This window comes from Catharus ustulatus, chromosome 33 (genome assembly GCF_009819885.2).
Source record: "Catharus ustulatus isolate bCatUst1 chromosome 33, bCatUst1.pri.v2, whole genome shotgun sequence".
Taxonomy (NCBI): Eukaryota; Metazoa; Chordata; class Aves; order Passeriformes; family Turdidae; genus Catharus; species Catharus ustulatus.
The window spans coordinates 2,208,287-2,225,970 of record NC_046253.1 but is presented as its reverse complement, the minus strand read 5'-3'; the positions used below and the strand labels follow the sequence as shown (position 1 = coordinate 2,225,970).

Sequence of the window (17,684 nt, the reverse complement as noted above, 5' to 3'; positions counted from 1 at the left end):
GTGTGGTCAGGGTGTGGTCAGCATGTGGTCTGGGTGTGGCTGGGGTGTGGCCAGGGTGGGGCTGGGGTTCCCCCATTGGGCATGACCAGGTATGAATGGAAGGACTGGGGTGGGGTTGACTCAGTGGGCGTGGCCTGATTTGGAGGGTGCAGCTTGGTCTGGGGCGTGGCCTGAATCAGAGGGCGGGGCTTGAACAGGGAGGGGCCCCAGGGGCTCTGGGGGAGGGGCGGGGTCTCACCTGTCTGGGTGTGGTCTCACCTGTCCGGGTGGGGTCTCACCTGTCTGGGCAGGGTCTGATCAATGGGGGTGGGGTCTCACCTGTCCGGGTGGGGTCTCACCTGTCTGGGCGGGGTCTCACCTGTCCGGGCGGGGTCTCACCTGTCCGGGCGGGATCTCACCTGTCCGGGTGGGGTCTCACCTGTCCGGGTGGGGTCTCACCTGTCTGGGTGGGGTCTCACCTGTCCGGGTGGGGTCTCACCTGTCTGGGCAGGGTCTCACCTGTCCTCCATGCTGCCGTGTCCCTGGTAGGTGCTGGCTGCGGGTGGACAATTACTTCATCTGGAGCTTCATCGGCCCCGTGGCCTTCGTCATCCTCGTACGGGGGGACTTGGGGGGCTGGGGGGACACTGGGGGGGCTTTTGGGGGGCTGAGAGACCAGGGATGGACCTTCCTCATCCTCACCTGGGGGGACTTGGGAAGGTCTGGGGGATCTGGGGATGGACCTTCCTCATCCTCATCCGGGGGCTGGGCGTACCCCAGGGGTGTGGGAATCGTGCCATGGGGCAGCTGTGGGGTCCCACAGTGGGTCTGGGGTCGTGCAGTGGGTCTGGGGTCCCTCACAGCTCTGGTCCTGCAGGTGATGCTGGTGTTCCTGCAGTGGGTCTGGGGTCCCCATGGCTCTGGGGTCCCCCCGTGGGTTTGGGGTATCCCGGTGGGTCCTGGGGTCTCCCCATGGGTCTGGGGTCCCTCACAGCTCTGGTCCCACAGGTGACGCTGGTGTTCCTGCAGTGGGTCTGTGGTCCCCCCGTGGGTTTGGGGTCTCCCCGTGGGTCTGGGGTCCCACTGTGGCTCTGGGGTCCTGCAGTGGGTCTGGGGTCCCCGTGGGTTTGGGGTCGTGCAGTGGGTCTGGGGTCCCTCACAGCTCTGGTCCCGCAGGTGACACTGGTGTTCCTGCAGTGGATCTGGGGTCCCCGTGGGTCTGGGGTTCCCCCGTGGGTTTGGGGTCCCCCCGTGGGTTTGGGGTCCCCGTGGGTTTGGGGTCCCCGTGGGTCTGGGGTGCTGCAGTGGGTCTGGGGTCCTTCACGGCTCCGGGATCCCTGACAGCCCCGGTCCCGCAGGTGACGCTGGTGTTCCTGCTGGTCACTCTGCACAAGATGCTGCGCAGCTCGGCTGCCCTCAAACCCGACTCCAGCCGGCTGGACAGCATCAGGTGGGGACCCCAATGGGGAACCCCAAACTGGGGAATCCCAAACTGGGGAACCCAAACTGGGAACCCCATATGGGGAAACCCAAACTAGGGAATCCCAAACTGGGGAATCCCAAACTGAGGGAATCCCAGACTGAGGGAATCTCAAACTGGGGACCCCAAACTGGGAACCCCAAACTGGGAACCCCAAACTGGGGGAACCCTAAACTGGGGGAACCCCAAACTGGGGAATCTCAAATGGGGAGCCCCAAACTGGGGAACCCCAAACTGGGGAATCTCAAATGGGGAGCCCCAGACTGGGGAACCCCTAATTGGGAACCCCAAACTGAGGAATCTCAAATGGGGAACCCCAAATAGGAGAACCCCAAACTGGGGGAATCCCAACTGGGGAACCCAAACCGGGGAACCCCAAATGGGGAACCCAAACTGGGGAACCCCAAACTGGGGAATCTCAAATAGGAGAACCCCAAACTGGGGGTCCCACCGCTCCCCATTCCCCTCCCAGTGCTCCCCAGTCCATCCCAGTGTTCTCCCAATGTCCCCCCACTGCCTCTTACTGCCCTCCCAGTCCCTCCCAGTCCCCTCATTCAGGATCTCCAGGGTTCCCACTGCTCCCCTCTCCCCTCCCAGTTCCCCCCAGTCCATCCCAGTGCCCCACAGTGCCCCCCAGTGCTCCCCAGTCTCTCCCAGTCCCTCTCAATCCCTCCCAGTGTTCTCCCAATGTCCCCCCAGTGCCTCTCCCTGCTCTCCCAGTTCTCCCCAGTCCCTCCCAGTCCCCTCATTCAGGATCTCCGGGGGTTCCCACCACACCCCACTCCCTCCCCAGTGCTCCCCAGTCCCTCCCAGTCCCTCCCAGTCCCTCCCAGTCCCTCCCAGTGCCCCAGCTGACAGCGGGTGCCCCGCAGGTCGTGGGCTCTGGGGGCCATCGCGCTGCTGCTGCTGCTGGGGCTCACCTGGGCCTTCGGGCTCCTGTTTGTGACCCGCGAGTCGGTGCTGACGGCGTCGCTGTTCACGGCCTGCAACGCCCTGCAGGGCACCTTCATCTTCCTCTTCCACTGCGCCCTCCAGAAGAAGGTCTGGGGGCACTGGGAGGGACTGGGAGGCACTGGGAGGGACTGAGAGAGACTGGAGGGCAGTGGGAGGTACTGGGGGGGACACTGGGTGGATACTGGGAGTGACTGGGAGAGTCCTGGAGGGCACTGGGGGAGCACTGGGAGGAACTGGAGGGCAGTTGGAGGCACTAGGAGGGACTGGGAGGCACTGGGAGGGACTGGGAGGCACTGGGAGGCACCTTCATCTTCCTCTTCCACTGTGTCCTCCAGGAAAAGATTTAGGGGGTACTGGGAGAGACTGGGAGAGAGTGGGACAGACTGGGATCATCACAGAGCATAAAGGGGGAAACTGGGATGGACTGGGGGGAACTGGGAGAGACTGGGAGCTCCAGAGACCATGAACAACGGGACTGGGAGGGCACTGGAATGGACTGGGGGGAAGTGGTGTGTCCCTGGTGTGTCCTTGCTGTCCCTGGTGTGTCCCTGGTGTCACTGATGTGTCACTGGTGTCCCTGGTGTGTCACTGTGTCACTGGTGTGTCCCCGTGTGTCCCTGGTGTCCCCAGGTGCACCGGGAGCTCAGCAAGTGCCTGCGTCACTCCGGCTGCTGCCTCAGGGGCCCCCCTGGGACCTCCCTGGGCGCCCTCAAACCCTCGGCGGCGCGCGCGCACCCGCGGTACTACAGCGGCACCCAGGTGGGGACCCAAATACAGCCCAAAACACCTGAAATACACCCAAAATACACCTGAAATACACCCCAAATACACCCCAAAAACCTCCCCTAAACCACACCCGCGGTACTACAGCGGCACCCAGGTGGGGACCCAAATACAGCCCAAAACACCCGAAATACACCCAAAATAAACCCCAAATACACCCCAAAAACATCCCCTAATCCCCACCCGCGGTACTACAGCGGCACCCAGGTGGGGACCCCAAATACAGCCCAAAAACACCCCAAAACACCCCAAACCACCCCAAATACACCCCAAACGCACCCAAAAACACCCCAAAACACCCGAAACACACCCCAAACTACCCCAAATACACCTGAAATACACCGGAAACACACCCCAAACTACCCTAAATACACCCCAAATACACCTGAAATACACCAGAAACACACCCCAAAAGTACTCAAAATACACCCCAAAAACATCCCCTAAACCCCACCTGCGGTACTACAGCGGCACACAGGTGGAGACCCAAACACCCGAAATACACCCAAAATACACCCCAAACACACCCCAAAAACACCCGAAATACATCCCAAAAACATCCCCTAAACCACACCCGTGGTACTAGAGCGGCACCCAGGTGGAGACCCAAAATACACCCAAAATACACCCCAAATACACCCCGAATACACCCCAAAAACCTCCCCTAAACCCCACCCACGGTACTACAGCGGCACCCAGGTGGGGACCCAAACTCCCAAAAACACCTGAAATACACCCGAAATACACCCCAAACACATCTCAAATACACTCCAAAAACATCCCCTAAACCCCATCTGCGGTACTACAGCGGCACCCAGGTGGGGACCCAAACACCCAAAAACATCTGAAATGCACCGAAATACACCCAAAATACACCTGAAATACACCCTAAATACACCCCAAATACACCCCAAACCACCCCAAATACACACCAAACACACCCCAAAAACCTCCCCTAAACCCCACCCACGTTACTACAGCAGCACCCAGGTGCGGACCCCAAATACAGCCCAAAAGCACCCCAAAAACACTCCAATATACACCCGAAATACACCCCAAAAATACCCTTCACAGTTCCCATCTTTTCCCCCCTCACCTTTCCTGCTCTTTTCCCTCTTCACTTTTCCTGCCATTTTCCCTCTCACGTTTTCCCGCTCTTTTTCCCCTCACATTTTGCGCCATTTTCCCCTCACATTTCCTTTGCTTTTCCCCATAATATTTCCCTTTTCCCCCTCACGTTTCCCACCCTTTCCCTCTCACATTTCCCACCTCTTCCTCCTTGTTTCCCCCTTTTCCCCCTCACATTTCTCACCCTTTTCCCCTCACCCTTCTCACTCTCTTCCCCTCACCTTCCCACCCTTTCCCCCTCACATTTCCCACCTTTTTCCCACTCACATTTCCAATCTTTTTCCCCCTCACCTTTCCTGCTCTTTTCTCTGTTCACCTTTCCCACCCTTTTCCCCTCACGTTTCTCACCCTTTCCCCTCACATTTCCTGGCTCTTTCCCCCTTGTTTCCAGTTCTTTCCCCTCTCATATTTCCCATCCTTTTTCCCCACCACATTTTCCACCCTTTTCCCCACTCACCTTTCCTGCTCTTTTCTCACCTTTCCTGCCCTTTTCTCCTTATGTTTCTTGCCTTTCCCCCCTCATATTTCCATTTTTCCCCTCACGTTTTCGTGCCCTTTTCCCCCTCACGTTTCTCACCTTTCCTCCCCTCACACTTCCCACCCTTTTCCCCTCAGGTTTTCTGCTCTTTTTCCCCTCACATTTCCCCCTCTTTTCCCCTCACATTTCCCGTTATTCCCCCTCAGATTTCCCCCTCTTTTCCCCTCACATTTCCTGCTTTTTCCTCTCACATTTCCCACCCTTTTCCCCCTCACCTTTCTCGCTCTCTTCCCCTCACATATCCTGCTTTTCCCCCTCACCTTTTCTGCTCTTTTCCCCCTCACATTTCCTGCTTTTTCTCCTCACATTTCCCCTCATTTCCCCTCACATTTCCCACCTTTTCCACCTTTTTCCCCATCATCTTTCCTGCTTTTTTCTCTCTTCACATTTCCTGCCCTTTCCCCCTCACGTTTTTCCCCTCTTCCCCCTCACATTTCCCACCCTTTCCCTCTCACATTTCCCATCCTTTTCCCCCTCGTTTCCCACTCTATCTCCCTCATTTTTCCTACTCCTTCCCCCCTCACATTTCCCATCTTTCCCCCCCTCACCTTTCCTTCTCTTTTCTCTCTTCACCTTTCCCGCTTTTTCCCCTCACCTTTCCCACCCTTTCCCCTCACCTTTTCCCCTCTTTTCCCCTCACGTTTCCTTTGCTTTTCCCCATAATATTTCCCTTTTTCCCTTCACATTTCCCACCCTTTCCCCCTCAGATTTCCCACCTTTTTCCTCCTCACATTTCCCATCTTTTCCCCATCACCTTTCCTGCTCTTTTCTCTCTTCACCTTTTCCACCCTTTTCCCCTCACGTTTTCCCCCTCTTTTCCCTTCACATTTCCCCCTCTTTTCCCCTCACATTTCCCACCCTTTTCCCCTCAAGTTTTCTGCTCTTTTTCCCCTCACATTTCCTGCTATTCCCCCTCACATTTCCCCCTCTTTTCTCCTCACTTTTCCCCCCATTTCCCTTCACATTTCCCACCCTTTTCCCCTCACATTTCCCATCTTTTTCCCCATCGCTTTTTCCACCTTTTTCCCCATCACCTTTCCTGCTCTTTTCCCCCTCACGTTTTCCTGCTCTTTTTCTCCTCACATTTCCCACTCTTTTCCCCTCACGTTTCCTTTGCTTTTCCCCATATTTCCCTTTTCCCCCTCACATTTCCCACCTTTTCGTCCTCGTTTCCCCCTATTTTCCCCCTCACATTTCCCAACCTTTCCCCCCTCACATTTCCCATCCTTTTCCCCCTCGTTTCCCCCTCTTTCCCCCTCATTTTTCCTGCTCCTTCCCCACTCATGTTTCCCACCCTTTTCCCCTCACGTTTTCCCCTCTTTTCCCCTCACGTTTCCTTTGCTTTTCCCCATAATAGTTCCCTTTCCCCCTCACATTTCCCACCCTTTCCCCCTCACATTTCCCACATTTTCCTCCTCATTTCCCCCTCTTTTCCCCTCACATTTCCTGTCCTTTTCCCCTCAGGTTTTTTTCCCACCACTTTTCTCTGCCTCTTTTCCCCTCAACTTCAATCCTGGCGCTGTCAATCACTTCTATTCCTGCCTGTCAATCACTTCTATTCCTGCCTGTCAATCATTTCTATTCCTGCCTGTCAATCACTTCTATTCCTGCCTGTCAATCAGTTCTATTCCTGCCTGTCAATCACAGAGGCCACCTGTCAATCACTCCTGTCAGTCCCACACAGCCCCCCCAAAATCACCCCCAGTCCTACAGCAGCACCCAGGCTGGGACCCCCAACCCCTCACCCCAAAAACCCCAAAGTCCCCTGGACCCTACACCCACTCACCCTGAGACCCCCCCGTGTTTCCCCAAAACCCCCCGGACCCCAAAACTCCCTCTGGATGTGGGGACACCTCGGGGGTGTCTGGGGGAGCCCAGGGGGGTTCCAGAGTGGGTTTTTTTTGGGTTGGGGGTGTTTCTGGGGGTCCCAGCCCCAGCTCTGTGCCCCCAGAGCCGGATCCGGAGGATGTGGAATGACACGGTCCGGAAACAGACGGAGTCGAGTTTTATGGGGGGGGACCTGAACAGCACCCCGACCTTGAACCGAGGTGAGAGACCCCCCAAAAACACCCCAAAGTCCCTGAACCCCGAACAGAGGGGAGACCCCAACCCAGGGACCCCCTGAGACCCTCTGAGACCCTCAGAAACCCTCAGAGACCCCTTAGAGACCCCCAGAGACCCCCCAGGGACCCCTCAGAGACCCCCCCAGAGACCTCCAGAAACCACCCAGAAACCCTCAGAAACCCTCAGGGACCCCTCAAAGACCCCCCCAGGGACCCTGGGAGACCCTCAGAGACCCCCCCAGAGACCCCCAGAGACCTCCAGAGACCCCCAGGGACCCCAAAAAAAGCCCTCCAGAGACTCCCAGAGACCCCCAGAGATCCCCCGAGACCCCAAGAGACCCCTCTGGGACACCCCCAAAGACTCTCAGAGATCCCCAGAGACCCTCAGAGACCCCCCCAGGGACCCCTAGAGACCCCCCCAGAGACCCTCAGAGACCCCCAGTGACCATCCTCCACCCTGAACAGAGGTGAGACCCCACCCAAACTCCTCATGGGACCCCAAAGGTCTCTCTGGGAGCCCTGAGCCACCAAAGACCCTCCCCCAGAACCCCTTTCCAGACCCCCTGAGACCTCCTGAGACCCCTCTGATCCCCCCCAAAGGCTCCCCTGGGCTCCCCATGGGACCTCTCCAGACCCCTGGGAGCCCCCCAGGACCTCCCCAGGACTCTCCACGACCCCCCAGGACCCCACCCCAGACCCCCTGGACCCCCCAGCTCCCCCTGTGTGACCCCTCCCCCTCTCTGCAGGGTCTCACCTCCTGCCCAACCCGGTGCTGCCGCCGCGGGGGGGGTCGAGCCCCTACAACACCCTCCTGGCCGAGGGGGGGGGCTTCACCCCCGCCTCCCCCCCCGCCTTCACTGCCGCAGGTGGGTCTGGGGGGGGCACGACCCCCCCCCCCAAAACCCCCGGGATCCTCCCCCAAATCCTCTGAGCATTCCTCCCTTCGTGTCTCCCTGCCCCCGCAGGTGGGTTTGGGGGGGATCCTGGCTGCTCCCACCCTGAACACCCCAATTTCAGCCCCCCCGAGATCTCCCCACACCTCCCTGGGTGCCCCCCAAAATGCCCCCCCAGGGTGGGAATGGGGGGATTTTCCTGCAACCCCTGGGCCCCCCAAAACTGCTTTACGCCCCCCCCGGAGGGGGACAGGGAGGTCCTGACCCCACAGAGCCCCCAGAGTCCCCAAATGTCCCACGTGGGGGTGCTGGGGAATGGGGGGGAGGTTGGGGGGGAGGTTGGGGGGTCCTGGCTGGGTCAGGACCCCCCCTAAGCGCTGTCTCTGTCCCCAGGGAGCTTCCGTGACACCAGTAAGTGCCCCCCGTGTCCCCCCGTGTCCCCCCGTGCCCCCCAGCCCTGGACAACCCCCCACATTGCCCCCCCCCCCAAACCCCCCATGGCCCTCCAGGCCCCCTCAGTGATCCCCCAACCCCCCTTTGGCCCCCGGATCCCCCAAGGGACCCCCAAACCCTGCCCCGATCCCACAGACACCCCCACTGACCTCTCAAACCTTTCACAGCCCCCCCAACCTCCCCACTGACCCCTCAAACCTTTCACAGCCCCCCCAACCTCCCCACTGACCCCTCAAACCTTTCACAGCCCCCCCATCTCCCCAGTGACCCCCCAAACCTTTCACAGCCCCCCCATCCCCCCAGTGACCCCCCAAACCTTTCACAGCCCCCCATCCCCCCACTGACCCCCCAAACCTCTCACAGCCCCCCCAATCCCCAGTGACCCCCCAAACCTTTCACAGCCCCCCCATCTCCCCCTGTACCTCCCCAGCCCTACAGAATGATCCCCCCCAGACCTCCCCACTGACACCCCCAATCCCCCCACTGACCCCCCGTGCCCCTAATGACCCCCCCAGACGCCCCCAATCCCTCCTCAACGATCCCCCAGACCCCCCCATTCATTCCCCAATCACCCCCATGACCCCCAGACCCCCCCCCCACGACTCCCCAAGCCCCCCAATGACCCTTTAGACCCCCCCAGCCCCCCCCCCACTGACACCCCCCTCCCCACAGAGCCCCCCCGGGAGCCTCCGGAGCCGCTGCCCCTCAACGGCAACTTCAACAACAGCTACAGCCTGCGGGGGGGCCCCGAGGGGGGGCCCGGGGGGGTCGCCCCAGGCCGGGGGGGTTGCCCGGGGGGGGCCCCCCCGGACCCGGCGGCGCTGGAGAAGATGATTATCTCGGAGCTGGTGCACAACAACCTGCGGGGAGGGGGCTCCGCGCACGGAGGGGGCCCCCCCCCACCGCCCCCGCCCCCCCCTCCGCCCCCCCCCGCCCCCCGCCGAGCCCCCCCCCGGCGCCCCCGAGCTGGGGCTGCTCTACCAGGAGCTGGCTCGGGGGGGGCCGGGCGGGCTGGGGCCTCCCCCCGACCCCCCCCGCGACCCCCGGCATCCCCCCCCGCCTCGGGACTACCCCGACAGCAGCCCCGAGGGGCCCCCCCCGGCACCCCCGTACCTGGGGGGACCCCCCCGAGCGCCCCCCCCCAACCGCCGGCACAGCCCCGAGACCTTCGGGGGGCCCGAGGGGGGCGTGGGGGGCGCCGAGCCCGACGGGCAGATGCAGCTGGTGACCAGCCTGTGAGAGCAGGGGCAGGGGGGCACCGGGACCCTCCAAGCGCCAGGGCCCGGGGGCACACGGGGGGCCCGAGGTCACGGCGGGACCCCCCCTTTGCCAGGGGGTCCGAGGTCATGGCAGGACCCCCCTTTGCCAGGGGGTCCGAGGTCACGGCGGGACCCCCCCTTTGCCAGGGGGTCCGAGGTCATGGCAGGACCCCCCTTTGCCAGGGGGTCCGAGGTCATGGCGGGACCCCCCCTTTGCCAGGGGGTCCGGCCTGGCACAAGGACGTGGCCGGAGGGGGGGACATGGGGGGCAGGGATTGCACGGGGACCCCTCCTTGCTCGAGGCTGTGGGGGCACACGGGGGTCTGGCCCCGAGCGAAGATACCCCCCAGCACGAGGACGAGGCCTGGTGCGAGGCTCCGGCCTCAAGCTGCGGCTCCCTGGCACCGGGGTTTGTCCTCATGGCGGGGCAAGGGGGGAGTGGCCTCGCACGGGGGTCCGGTGCCACTCGAGGAGCCCCAGCAGCCTCACATGAGGAGCGAGCCCTGAGCAGCGCCCGGAGGGGATGGCCCAGCCTGGGCTGGCACGAGGCGCCATGGTTGTGCAAGGCCGCTTGTGCGAGGCCGTGGCGTCGCCTGAGGGACCGGCCTGGCACGAGGAGCCGGCAGCGTCACCGTGGTCACGGCCTCATGTGAGAGCCTTGCACAAGGACCTGGCCTTGCACAAAGAGCCGGCAGCACCATCACAGTCACGGCCTCACACCACAACCCAACCTTGCACAAGGAGCTGGGGCTTGCATGAGGAGCAGGCCTTGAACGAGGACCAGGCCTTGCACCAGGACCAGGCCTTGCACTAGGACCAGGCCTTGCACTAGGACCAGGCCTTTGAACAAGGACCAGGCCTCGTACAAGAAGCCGCAGTTGTGCGAGGCTTTGGCATCGCATGAGGGCCAGGCCTTGCACAACGACCAGGCCTTGAACCAGGACCAGGCCTTGCACCAGGACCAGGCCTTGTACAAGGAGCCGCGGTTGTGTGTGGCTGTGGCGTCGCATGAGGGCCGGGCCTTGCACAACGACCAGGCCTTGCACGAGGGCCAGGCCTTGAACCAGGACCAGGCCTTGAACAAGGACCAGGCCTTGAACCAGGACCAGGCCTTGAACAAGGAGCAGGCCTTGGAGGAGGAGCCTGCAGCGACACCGCGGCCACTGCCTCACACGAGGACCAGGCCTTGAATGAAGACCAGGCCTTGAACCAGGACCAGGCCTTGAACAAGGACCAGGCCTTGAACAAGGACCAGGCCTTGAACATGGATCCGCGTTTGTGCAAGGCAGTGGCATCGCATGAGGACCAGGCCTTGCACCAGGACCTTGCACCAGGACCTCTCATGGATCCCCCCTCGTGCCCCCACCCCGGGGTTTTGGGGGGGTTCCACATCCCTGTTCTGGGGGCCCCCCCCAAAAGCCATCCCGGGGGGGCCCCCACGGCCTCGGCAGCAACGAGCCGGGGGTGGGGGGATCTGACACCCCCCCAAACTGAGGGGTCCCCCCGCAGCAGGGGGAAATGGGGACCCCCCCAAAAAGAGACACATTTTCCTTGTAATATAGATGTAAATGGACCAGCCCCCCCCACCTCCCCGCACGGGGGGGCCCCCCCAAAACCGCCCCCCCTCTCCGGGGGTCCCCCCAACCCCAGCGGGGCCCCCCCGGAAGCACAACCCCCCCCCAGCCGGGGGGGGCCTCGCCACGTGTACATAGGGATGGGGGGGCCCCCAAAATCGGGGTGGGGGGGGTGAAGGGGACCTTTAAAAATTGTGGGGACCCCCTCCCCCAAGTCCTGGGAACCCCCTTGAATTTGGGAACCCCCCCAAAATGGATGGGACCCCACAATGTGGGGAGGCCTCCGGGGCTTGGGGTGTTGAGACCCTGCCCAAATTTTGAGGATCCCCCCAAGTTCTGGGGATCCACAGTGAACTTGGGGACCCCCCAGGATTGAGGGTCCCCCAAACTTTGGAGACCCCCCCAGAGCTTGGGCACCCCCTCCTGGGATGTGAGGACTCCACCAAATCGGGGACCCCCCCCAGTATTTTGGAGTCCCCTTACATTGGGGGCCCCCTGTGTTTTGGGGACCCCCAGGGTATGAGGGACCCCCCCTCGGGTTTTGGGGACCCCCCCAGCACCCTTCAGGGGTTTTGGGGACACACGGGGGAGGTCCAGCGCCTCCCCAGGTTTTGGGGTTCCCCTCCCCCCCTCCCTTAGCATGGGGGGACCCCAAAACTCCCTCGGGGACCCCAAATTTGGGGGTGTGGAGGGGAAAACCCCCTCCCCTCCCCCCCCACCCCCAGATTTTGGGGTCTCCCTCCCCCCCCCCGGGTTTGGGGGGTCCCTCCCCTCCCTTCCCCCCCCCACCCCCAAATTCTGCCAAACCAACTTTGGGTCGAGTGCGTCAAACCAACGAAACCGGAGCCGGAGGGGACGCGGGGCCACCAAGGGCCACTGTGGGGTCACACAGGGCCACCAACGGGACCATCCAGCGGCCACCCAGCGCCACCACAGAGCCACTGTGGCCACCAAGGGCGTGGCCAGGGCCGTCAAGGGTCACCGAGGGCCGCCGCGAGGCCACCCCAGGGCCACTGGGGCCAGCACAGGAGGAGCCAGGAGGTGGCCGTGGCCACCGAGGGCCACCAAAGGCCACCACAGGGAGAGTCAGGGGATGGCCAGCAGCGCCGTGGGGACAGCCAGGGCCACCAAGGGCCACCACTGGGATGGACTGGGACACCACGGGAAGAGCCAGGGGACAGCCAAGGCCACCGAGGGGCCACTGCTGAGGTGACCACAGAGGTGACCGAGGCCACCAAGGAGGAGAGCCAGGGCCACCAGGGCCACGGAGGGGGTGGCCAGGGTCGCCATGGGGACAGTCAGGGTCGCCATGGGGACAGTCAGGGCCACCACGGGGTTGGTCAGGGCCACCGTGGGGACGGTCACGGACAGGAACCAATAAAGGTGACACCAGTTCTGACAGCAGGGGACACCGCCTGTGTTTCGGGGGGCTGGGGGGACATTGGGGGGCCACAGGGACACTGGGGGGGGGGGGCACAGGGACACTGGGGGAAGGCACAGGCACACTGGGACACTGGGGGGACACAGGGACACTGGGGGGGGCACTGGGACACTGGGGGGACACTAGGGGGATACAGGGACACTGGGGGGGTACGGGGACACTAGGGGGATACAGGGACACTGGGGGGGTACGGGGACACTAGGGGGATACAGGGACACTGGGGGAGTACGGGGACACTGGGGGGGTACAGGGACACTGGGGGGACACTGGGAGGGGCACAGGGACACTGGGGGGGACATGGGGGACACTGGGGAGCAAAGGGGGTTATTGGGGGGGTCTGGAGTCGGGGGGGGCTCAGTGGGGACATGGGGGGGGAAGGGATGGTCTGGGGGGTGGGGGAGAGACAGGGGGACACAGAGGGTCCCTGTCCCCATCCCAGTGCCCCTGTGTCCCCGTGCCCCTGTCCCCATCCCTGTGTCCCTGTCCCCATCCCCGTGTCCCCGTGTCCATCCCCGTGTCCCTGTCCCCATCCCCGTGTCCCTGTCCCCATCCCTGTGTCCTGTCCCCATCCCCTTGTCCCTGTCCCCACCCCTGCCCTTCACCCCAGCCCCTCACACCCAAGATTGCTCCCCAAACCCCAATTTTTCCCCAAGATGGAGCCCCCTGGGTGTCCCCCGACCCCCCCAGCTCTCGGGGGGTGTTGAGCCCCCTTTGGGGCACAGGAGTGTGGATCTGGGGGGGATTTGGGGCACAAAAAAATCTCCAAAGCTGCTTTTTCCAGGTGCTGCTTTCCTTAAAACCGAGATCAAACACTCGACCTTGGGGAGAAAACTTTATAAATTCCACCTCACCGCCACCATTCCTCTCCCCATCTCCACACATTTCTCTTTTAATTCCCCACTCCTCTTTTAATTTCCTATTTTTCCCTCATTTATCTTTTAATTCCCCCAAATTCTCTTTCAATTTCCTGATTTCCCGCCCATTTATCTTTTAATGTCCCCCTTTTCCCCCATTTCTCTTTTAATTCCCATTTCTCTTTTATTTTCCCCCATTTCCCTTCCATTCCTCCCCATTTCTCTTTTAATTCCCCAATTTCTGTTTTAATTTCCTGATTTCCCGCTCATTTCTCTTTTAATTTCCCCCATTTCTATTCCTCCCCATTCCTCTTTTAATTCCCCCATTTTCCCAATTTCTTTTTTAATTTCCCCCATTCCTCTTTTAATTTCTTTTCCCCCCCATTTCTCTTTTAATTCAATTTCTCTTTTAATTTCCTGATTTCTCACCCATTTCTCCCCATTCCTCTTTTAATTCCCCCATTTTCCCAATTTCTTTTTAAATTTCCCCCATTCCTCTTTTAATTTCTTTTTTTCCCCATTCCTCTTTTAATTCCCCAATTTCTGTTTTAATTTCCTGATTTCCCTTCCATTCCTCCCCATTTCTCTTTTAATTCCCCCATTTCTCCCCATTTCTTTTTTACTTCTCCCATTTCCCCCATTTCTCTTTTAATTTCCTCCATTCCTCTTTTAATTTCCCCCATTTCCCTTTCATTCCTCTTTCAATTTTCCAAATTTCTCTTTTAATTTCCCGATTTCCCTTCCATTCCTCCCCATTTCTCTTTTAATTCCGAATTTCTCCCCTTCCTCCCCCATTTTCCCGCCATTCCCCTCAGGAGTGGCCGGCGCCATTTTTGTCGCTCAATGATGATGTCACTTCCTGTGCGTCCGCGCAGCCACTTCCGGTTCCGGTTCCGGCTGTGGCGGAGCGAGAAAGGCCCGGGAGGTACCGGGGGATCTTCGGGGCTGCTCGGGGGGGATTTGGGGGGTCCCGAAGGGGCTCGGGGGGTCCCGAAGGGGCTCGGGGGTGCCGGGGGCGCTCGGCAGAACCGGGAGGCTCCTCCCGGTTTAACTCCCTCCGTTACCGACCGCTCTCCCCTTTCCCCCGTCTTTATTTTCTGCATTTTTTCCCCTCTTTTCTCCTCTCTCTTCCCCTCTTTTCTCCCATTTTCCCCCTATTCTTTCTCTTTCCATCCATTTTCCCCTTCTTCACCGCTTTCCCCTCATCTTTCCCTCCTGTTTTTTCACTTTTTTCCCTCCTCCTTCCCTTTTTCCCCCCTTTCCTCCCTTTTCCCCTCTCTTCCCTCTTTCCCTTTTTTCTCTTTCTCATCTTTCTTCTTTGCCTCCCTTTGCCTTCCTTTTCCCCTTTTCCCCCTTTATATCTCACCCCGTTTTTCCCTCGATTTTCTCCCTTTTTTTGCCCATTCACCATTCCCAATTTCCCATTTTTCATTTTTCGTTTCCAGCCATGATCGAGGTCGTCTGCAATGACCGCCTGGGGAAGAAGGTCCGGGTCAAATGCAAATATCCCAATTTTGGGGGGCTCTGGGCCAATTTTGGGGTGCCCAGGGGGAATTTTCAGGGCTCATGGGGGTGATTTTGGGGACTCCAGGAGGAGTTTTGGGGTTTCCAGGGTTTCTTTGGGGATTCCAGGGTTTTTTAGGGTCTGTAGGGGAGTTTTGAGGGCTTCTGGGGGAGGTTTTGGGGTTCCAGGGGTGTTTTTGGGGTTCCAGGAGGGTTTCTGTGGGTTCCAGGATTTTTTGGGGTTTCCTGGGTTTTTTGGGGAGTTCTGGGGGTGGTTTTTGGGGGATTCCAGGGTGTTTTTTTGGGAGGTTCCAAGGGGCTTTTGGGGTTCTAGATTTTTTGGGGGGGGTTCCAGGGTTTTTTTTTTTTTTGGGTTCCAGAGGGGTTTTTTTGGGGGGTTCCAAGGGTGTTTTCAGTTTCTAGGAGGGTTTTGGGGGAGTTCTGGGGTGTTTTGGGGTTCTGGGCTGTTTTTGGGGTTCTGGGGGAGGGTTCTGAGGTGGTTTTGGGGTGTTTTTGGCGTTCCTGGGGTGTTTTTGGGGGGTTCTGGGCCATTTTTGGGGTTCCTGGGCCGTTTTTGGGGCCCTTTCCTTGACGGCGCCGCAGCCCCGAGGACTCGATCCGGGACCTGAAGAAGCTGATTGCAGCCCAGACAGGAACCCGCTGGGACAAGATCGTGCTCAAAAAATGGTCTGGGGGCCTGGGGGGCACCCCAGGGGGATTGGGGGGGCTGGGGGGGGCAACCCAGGGGGTTTGGGGGGGCTGGGGGGGCAACCCAGGGGGTTTGGGGGGACACCTGAGGGGTTTTGGGGGGTACCTGAGGGGGCACTTGAGGGGTTTTGGGGGTTCTAAGGGGGCACTTGAGGGGTTTTGGGGGTTCTAAGGGGGCACCCCAGGGGGGTTGGGGGGTACCTGGGGGGTTTTGAGGAGTTCTAAAGGGGCACCTGAGGGATTTTGGGGGACACCTGAGGGGTTTAGGGTCTCTAAGGGGGTACCTGGGGGGTTTTGAGGGGCACCTGAGAGGGTTTGGGGGGTATCTGAGGGGTTTGGGGGGTTCTAAGGGGGCACCTGAGGGATTTGGAGGTCTCTTAAGGGGGCACTTGAGGGGTTTTGGGAGACATCTCAGGGATTTTGGGGGCTCTAAGAAGGTACCTGAAGGGTTTTGGGGAGCACCTGGGGGTTTGGGGGTCTCTAAGGGGGCACCTGAGGGGTTTTGGGGGGCTTGGGAGGGTACTCTAGGGGGTTTGGGGGGGAACCTGAGGGGTTTTAGGGTCTCTAAAGGGCCACCTGAGGGGTTTTGGGGGCTCTAAGGGGGCACCTGAGGGGGTCTGGGAGTGACCTGGGGGTGTTTGGGGGGCACCTGAGGGATTTGGGGGTCTCTAGGGGGGCACAGGGGGTCTGGGGTCGCACAGGGGCTCCCCAGGGGTTTGGGGGGGCTCAGGAGGGAACCTCTGGATTTTGGGGAGGGGGTGACACCTCTGCCTCCCCTCCCCCCCCCAGGTACACCATCTTCAAGGACCACGTCACACTCGGGGACTGTATCCACCTGGGACCCCAAAAACCCCCCAGAACCCCTCCCTAAAATCCTGCAACCCCAAAAAATCCACCCCAAAATCCTGCAACCCCAAAAACCCCCAGAACCCCTCCCCAAAATCCTGCAACCCCCAAAAAATCCACCCCAAAATCCACCAGTCCCAAAAAATCCTCCCCAAAATCCATCAGTCCTAAAAACCCCTCCCCAAAATCCTGCAACCCTGAAACCCCTCAAAATCCATCGACCCCAAAATCTCTCCCCAAAATCCTTCAACCCCAAAAACCTCTCAAAAATCCTTCAATCCCAACCCCCCCCCAAAGTCCTTTAATCCCAAAATCCTTTAACCCCCAAAAACCCCAAAATCCTTCAGCCCCAAAACCCCTCCCCAAAATCCTTCAACCCCAAAATCTTTCACCCCCAAAAACCCCAGAATCCTTCAATCCCAAAATCCCCCCAAATTCTTCAACCCCCGCACACAAAACCCCAAAAACTTCTGGGTTTTTCCTTAACTCTGGCTGCAGATGAGATCCACGATGGGATGAACCTGGAACTCTACTACCAATAGCGGCCCCTCCCAGTCCATCCCAGTACATCCCAGTGCCCATCCCAGTGCATCCCAGTGCCCATCCCAGTTCATCCCAGTCCATCCCAGTGTCCTCCACCCCCATTTTTGCCCCATCTCTGCCCCCCAGAGCCACCTTGAGGCTCCGAACCTGCCCCGTTTGTTTATAAATAAAAGCGATTTTGGGGCCTCCGGGCGGTCTGAGGGGATTTTATGGCGACATATCGGGGGGTGGTGTGGGGATATCGTGATTCTATGGCGATATATCGGGGGTTGGTGTCAGGATATTGTGATTTTATGGCGATATATCGGGGTGTTAAACCTGGCGATCGTACAGGGCTACCTGAGCCTGGATCGCAGCTGGGAACTCCGAGCTCCCGACATGGATTAAAGCCACGACATGTTGGAATCGCCGGCGATACGGAGGAGAATCGCGACAGAGGGGTGGAGGGAGCTCGGATCAGGCGCTGCGCGGGGCAGCCCCGTTGCTATAGCAGCAGGGGGCCTTTCTGCAGCGCCGTCGCTATGGTAACGGTGGCCTTCCAATCAGGCGCTAGGTGGGGCAGCTCCGTTGCTATGGCAGCAGGGGCCTTCCCGGGGAGCGGCGCGCGGCGGTCCCGTCGCTATGGTAACTGTGGCTTTCCAATCAGGCGCTAGGCGAGGCAGCCCCGTTGCTACGGCAACGGGGG

At 60.3% G+C, this 17,684-nt stretch overlaps 3 protein-coding genes and 1 long non-coding RNA gene across 6 annotated transcripts in view; 3 read left to right on the top strand and 1 right to left on the bottom strand.

The window, feature by feature from the left end:
- Window positions 1-9,206, top strand: part of ADGRL1 (adhesion G protein-coupled receptor L1) — a gene marked incomplete at its 3' end in the record, with an annotated part of 53,136 nt that extends 43,930 nt beyond the window's left edge. Inside the window, exons 17-24 of the mRNA XM_033083707.1 lie at window positions 529-595; window positions 1,338-1,429; window positions 2,332-2,500; window positions 3,044-3,172; window positions 6,814-6,910; window positions 7,672-7,791; window positions 8,212-8,229; window positions 8,944-9,206. Of these exons, the coding sequence (XP_032939598.1) occupies window positions 529-595; window positions 1,338-1,429; window positions 2,332-2,500; window positions 3,044-3,172; window positions 6,814-6,910; window positions 7,672-7,791; window positions 8,212-8,229; window positions 8,944-9,206 (955 nt within the window). The remainder of the gene's footprint in view (window positions 1-528; window positions 596-1,337; window positions 1,430-2,331; window positions 2,501-3,043; window positions 3,173-6,813; window positions 6,911-7,671; window positions 7,792-8,211; window positions 8,230-8,943) is intronic.
- Window positions 9,207-9,339: 133 nt separating this feature from the next.
- Window positions 9,340-10,461, top strand: LOC117009519. Of its 2 annotated transcripts, none has more exons than XR_004420490.1 (2): window positions 9,340-9,614; window positions 9,724-10,461. It is a non-coding gene; the product is annotated as an uncharacterized LOC117009519 (long non-coding RNA). The 2 variants fall into 2 exon arrangements; XR_004420489.1 differs by having other exon boundaries at window positions 9,340-9,650.
- Window positions 9,638-11,675, bottom strand: LOC117009518. 2 transcript variants are annotated; one of them, XM_033083758.1, is made up of 2 exons: window positions 10,732-11,675; window positions 9,638-10,639 (listed from the first exon to the last, which is right to left on the bottom strand). In XM_033083758.1, exons 1-2 carry the CDS (start codon window positions 11,238-11,240, stop codon window positions 10,237-10,239), a joined length of 912 nt encoding a protein of 303 aa, XP_032939649.1. In that variant the 5' UTR covers window positions 11,241-11,675; the 3' UTR covers window positions 9,638-10,236. The 2 variants fall into 2 exon arrangements, with proteins under 2 accessions (XP_032939649.1, XP_032939648.1); XM_033083757.1 differs by having other exon boundaries at window positions 9,638-10,621.
- A 2,576-nt stretch (window positions 11,676-14,251) lies between these two features.
- UBL5 (ubiquitin like 5) lies at window positions 14,252-17,185 on the top strand. Its single transcript, XM_033083789.2, has 5 exons — window positions 14,252-14,324; window positions 14,845-14,902; window positions 15,506-15,589; window positions 16,400-16,437; window positions 16,955-17,185. The coding sequence occupies exons 2-5, from the start codon at window positions 14,847-14,849 to the stop codon at window positions 16,996-16,998; spliced, it is 222 nt and encodes a 73-aa protein (XP_032939680.1). The 5' UTR covers window positions 14,252-14,324; window positions 14,845-14,846; the 3' UTR covers window positions 16,999-17,185.
- Window positions 17,186-17,684: the final 499 nt, after the last annotated feature.

Excerpts from the sequence above, each read along its gene's own strand:
- LOC117009518 (XM_033083757.1), bottom strand. The coding sequence starts at position 11,076 with ATGTGTCTCTTTTTGGGGGGGTCCCCATTTCCCCCTGCTGCGGGGGGA. Across the intron at positions 10,622-10,731 it reads GCCTGGTCCTGGTTCAAGGC|CTGGTCCTTGTTCAAGGCCT; the intron begins CTGGTCTTCATT and ends CTGGTTCAAGGC.
- UBL5 (XM_033083789.2), top strand. The coding sequence starts at position 14,847 with ATGATCGAGGTCGTCTGCAATGACCGCCTGGGGAAGAAGGTCCGGGTC. Across the intron at positions 14,903-15,505 it reads AAGGTCCGGGTCAAATGCAA|CCCCGAGGACTCGATCCGGG; the intron begins ATATCCCAATTT and ends ACGGCGCCGCAG. Across the intron at positions 15,590-16,399 it reads AAGATCGTGCTCAAAAAATG|GTACACCATCTTCAAGGACC; the intron begins GTCTGGGGGCCT and ends TCCCCCCCCCAG.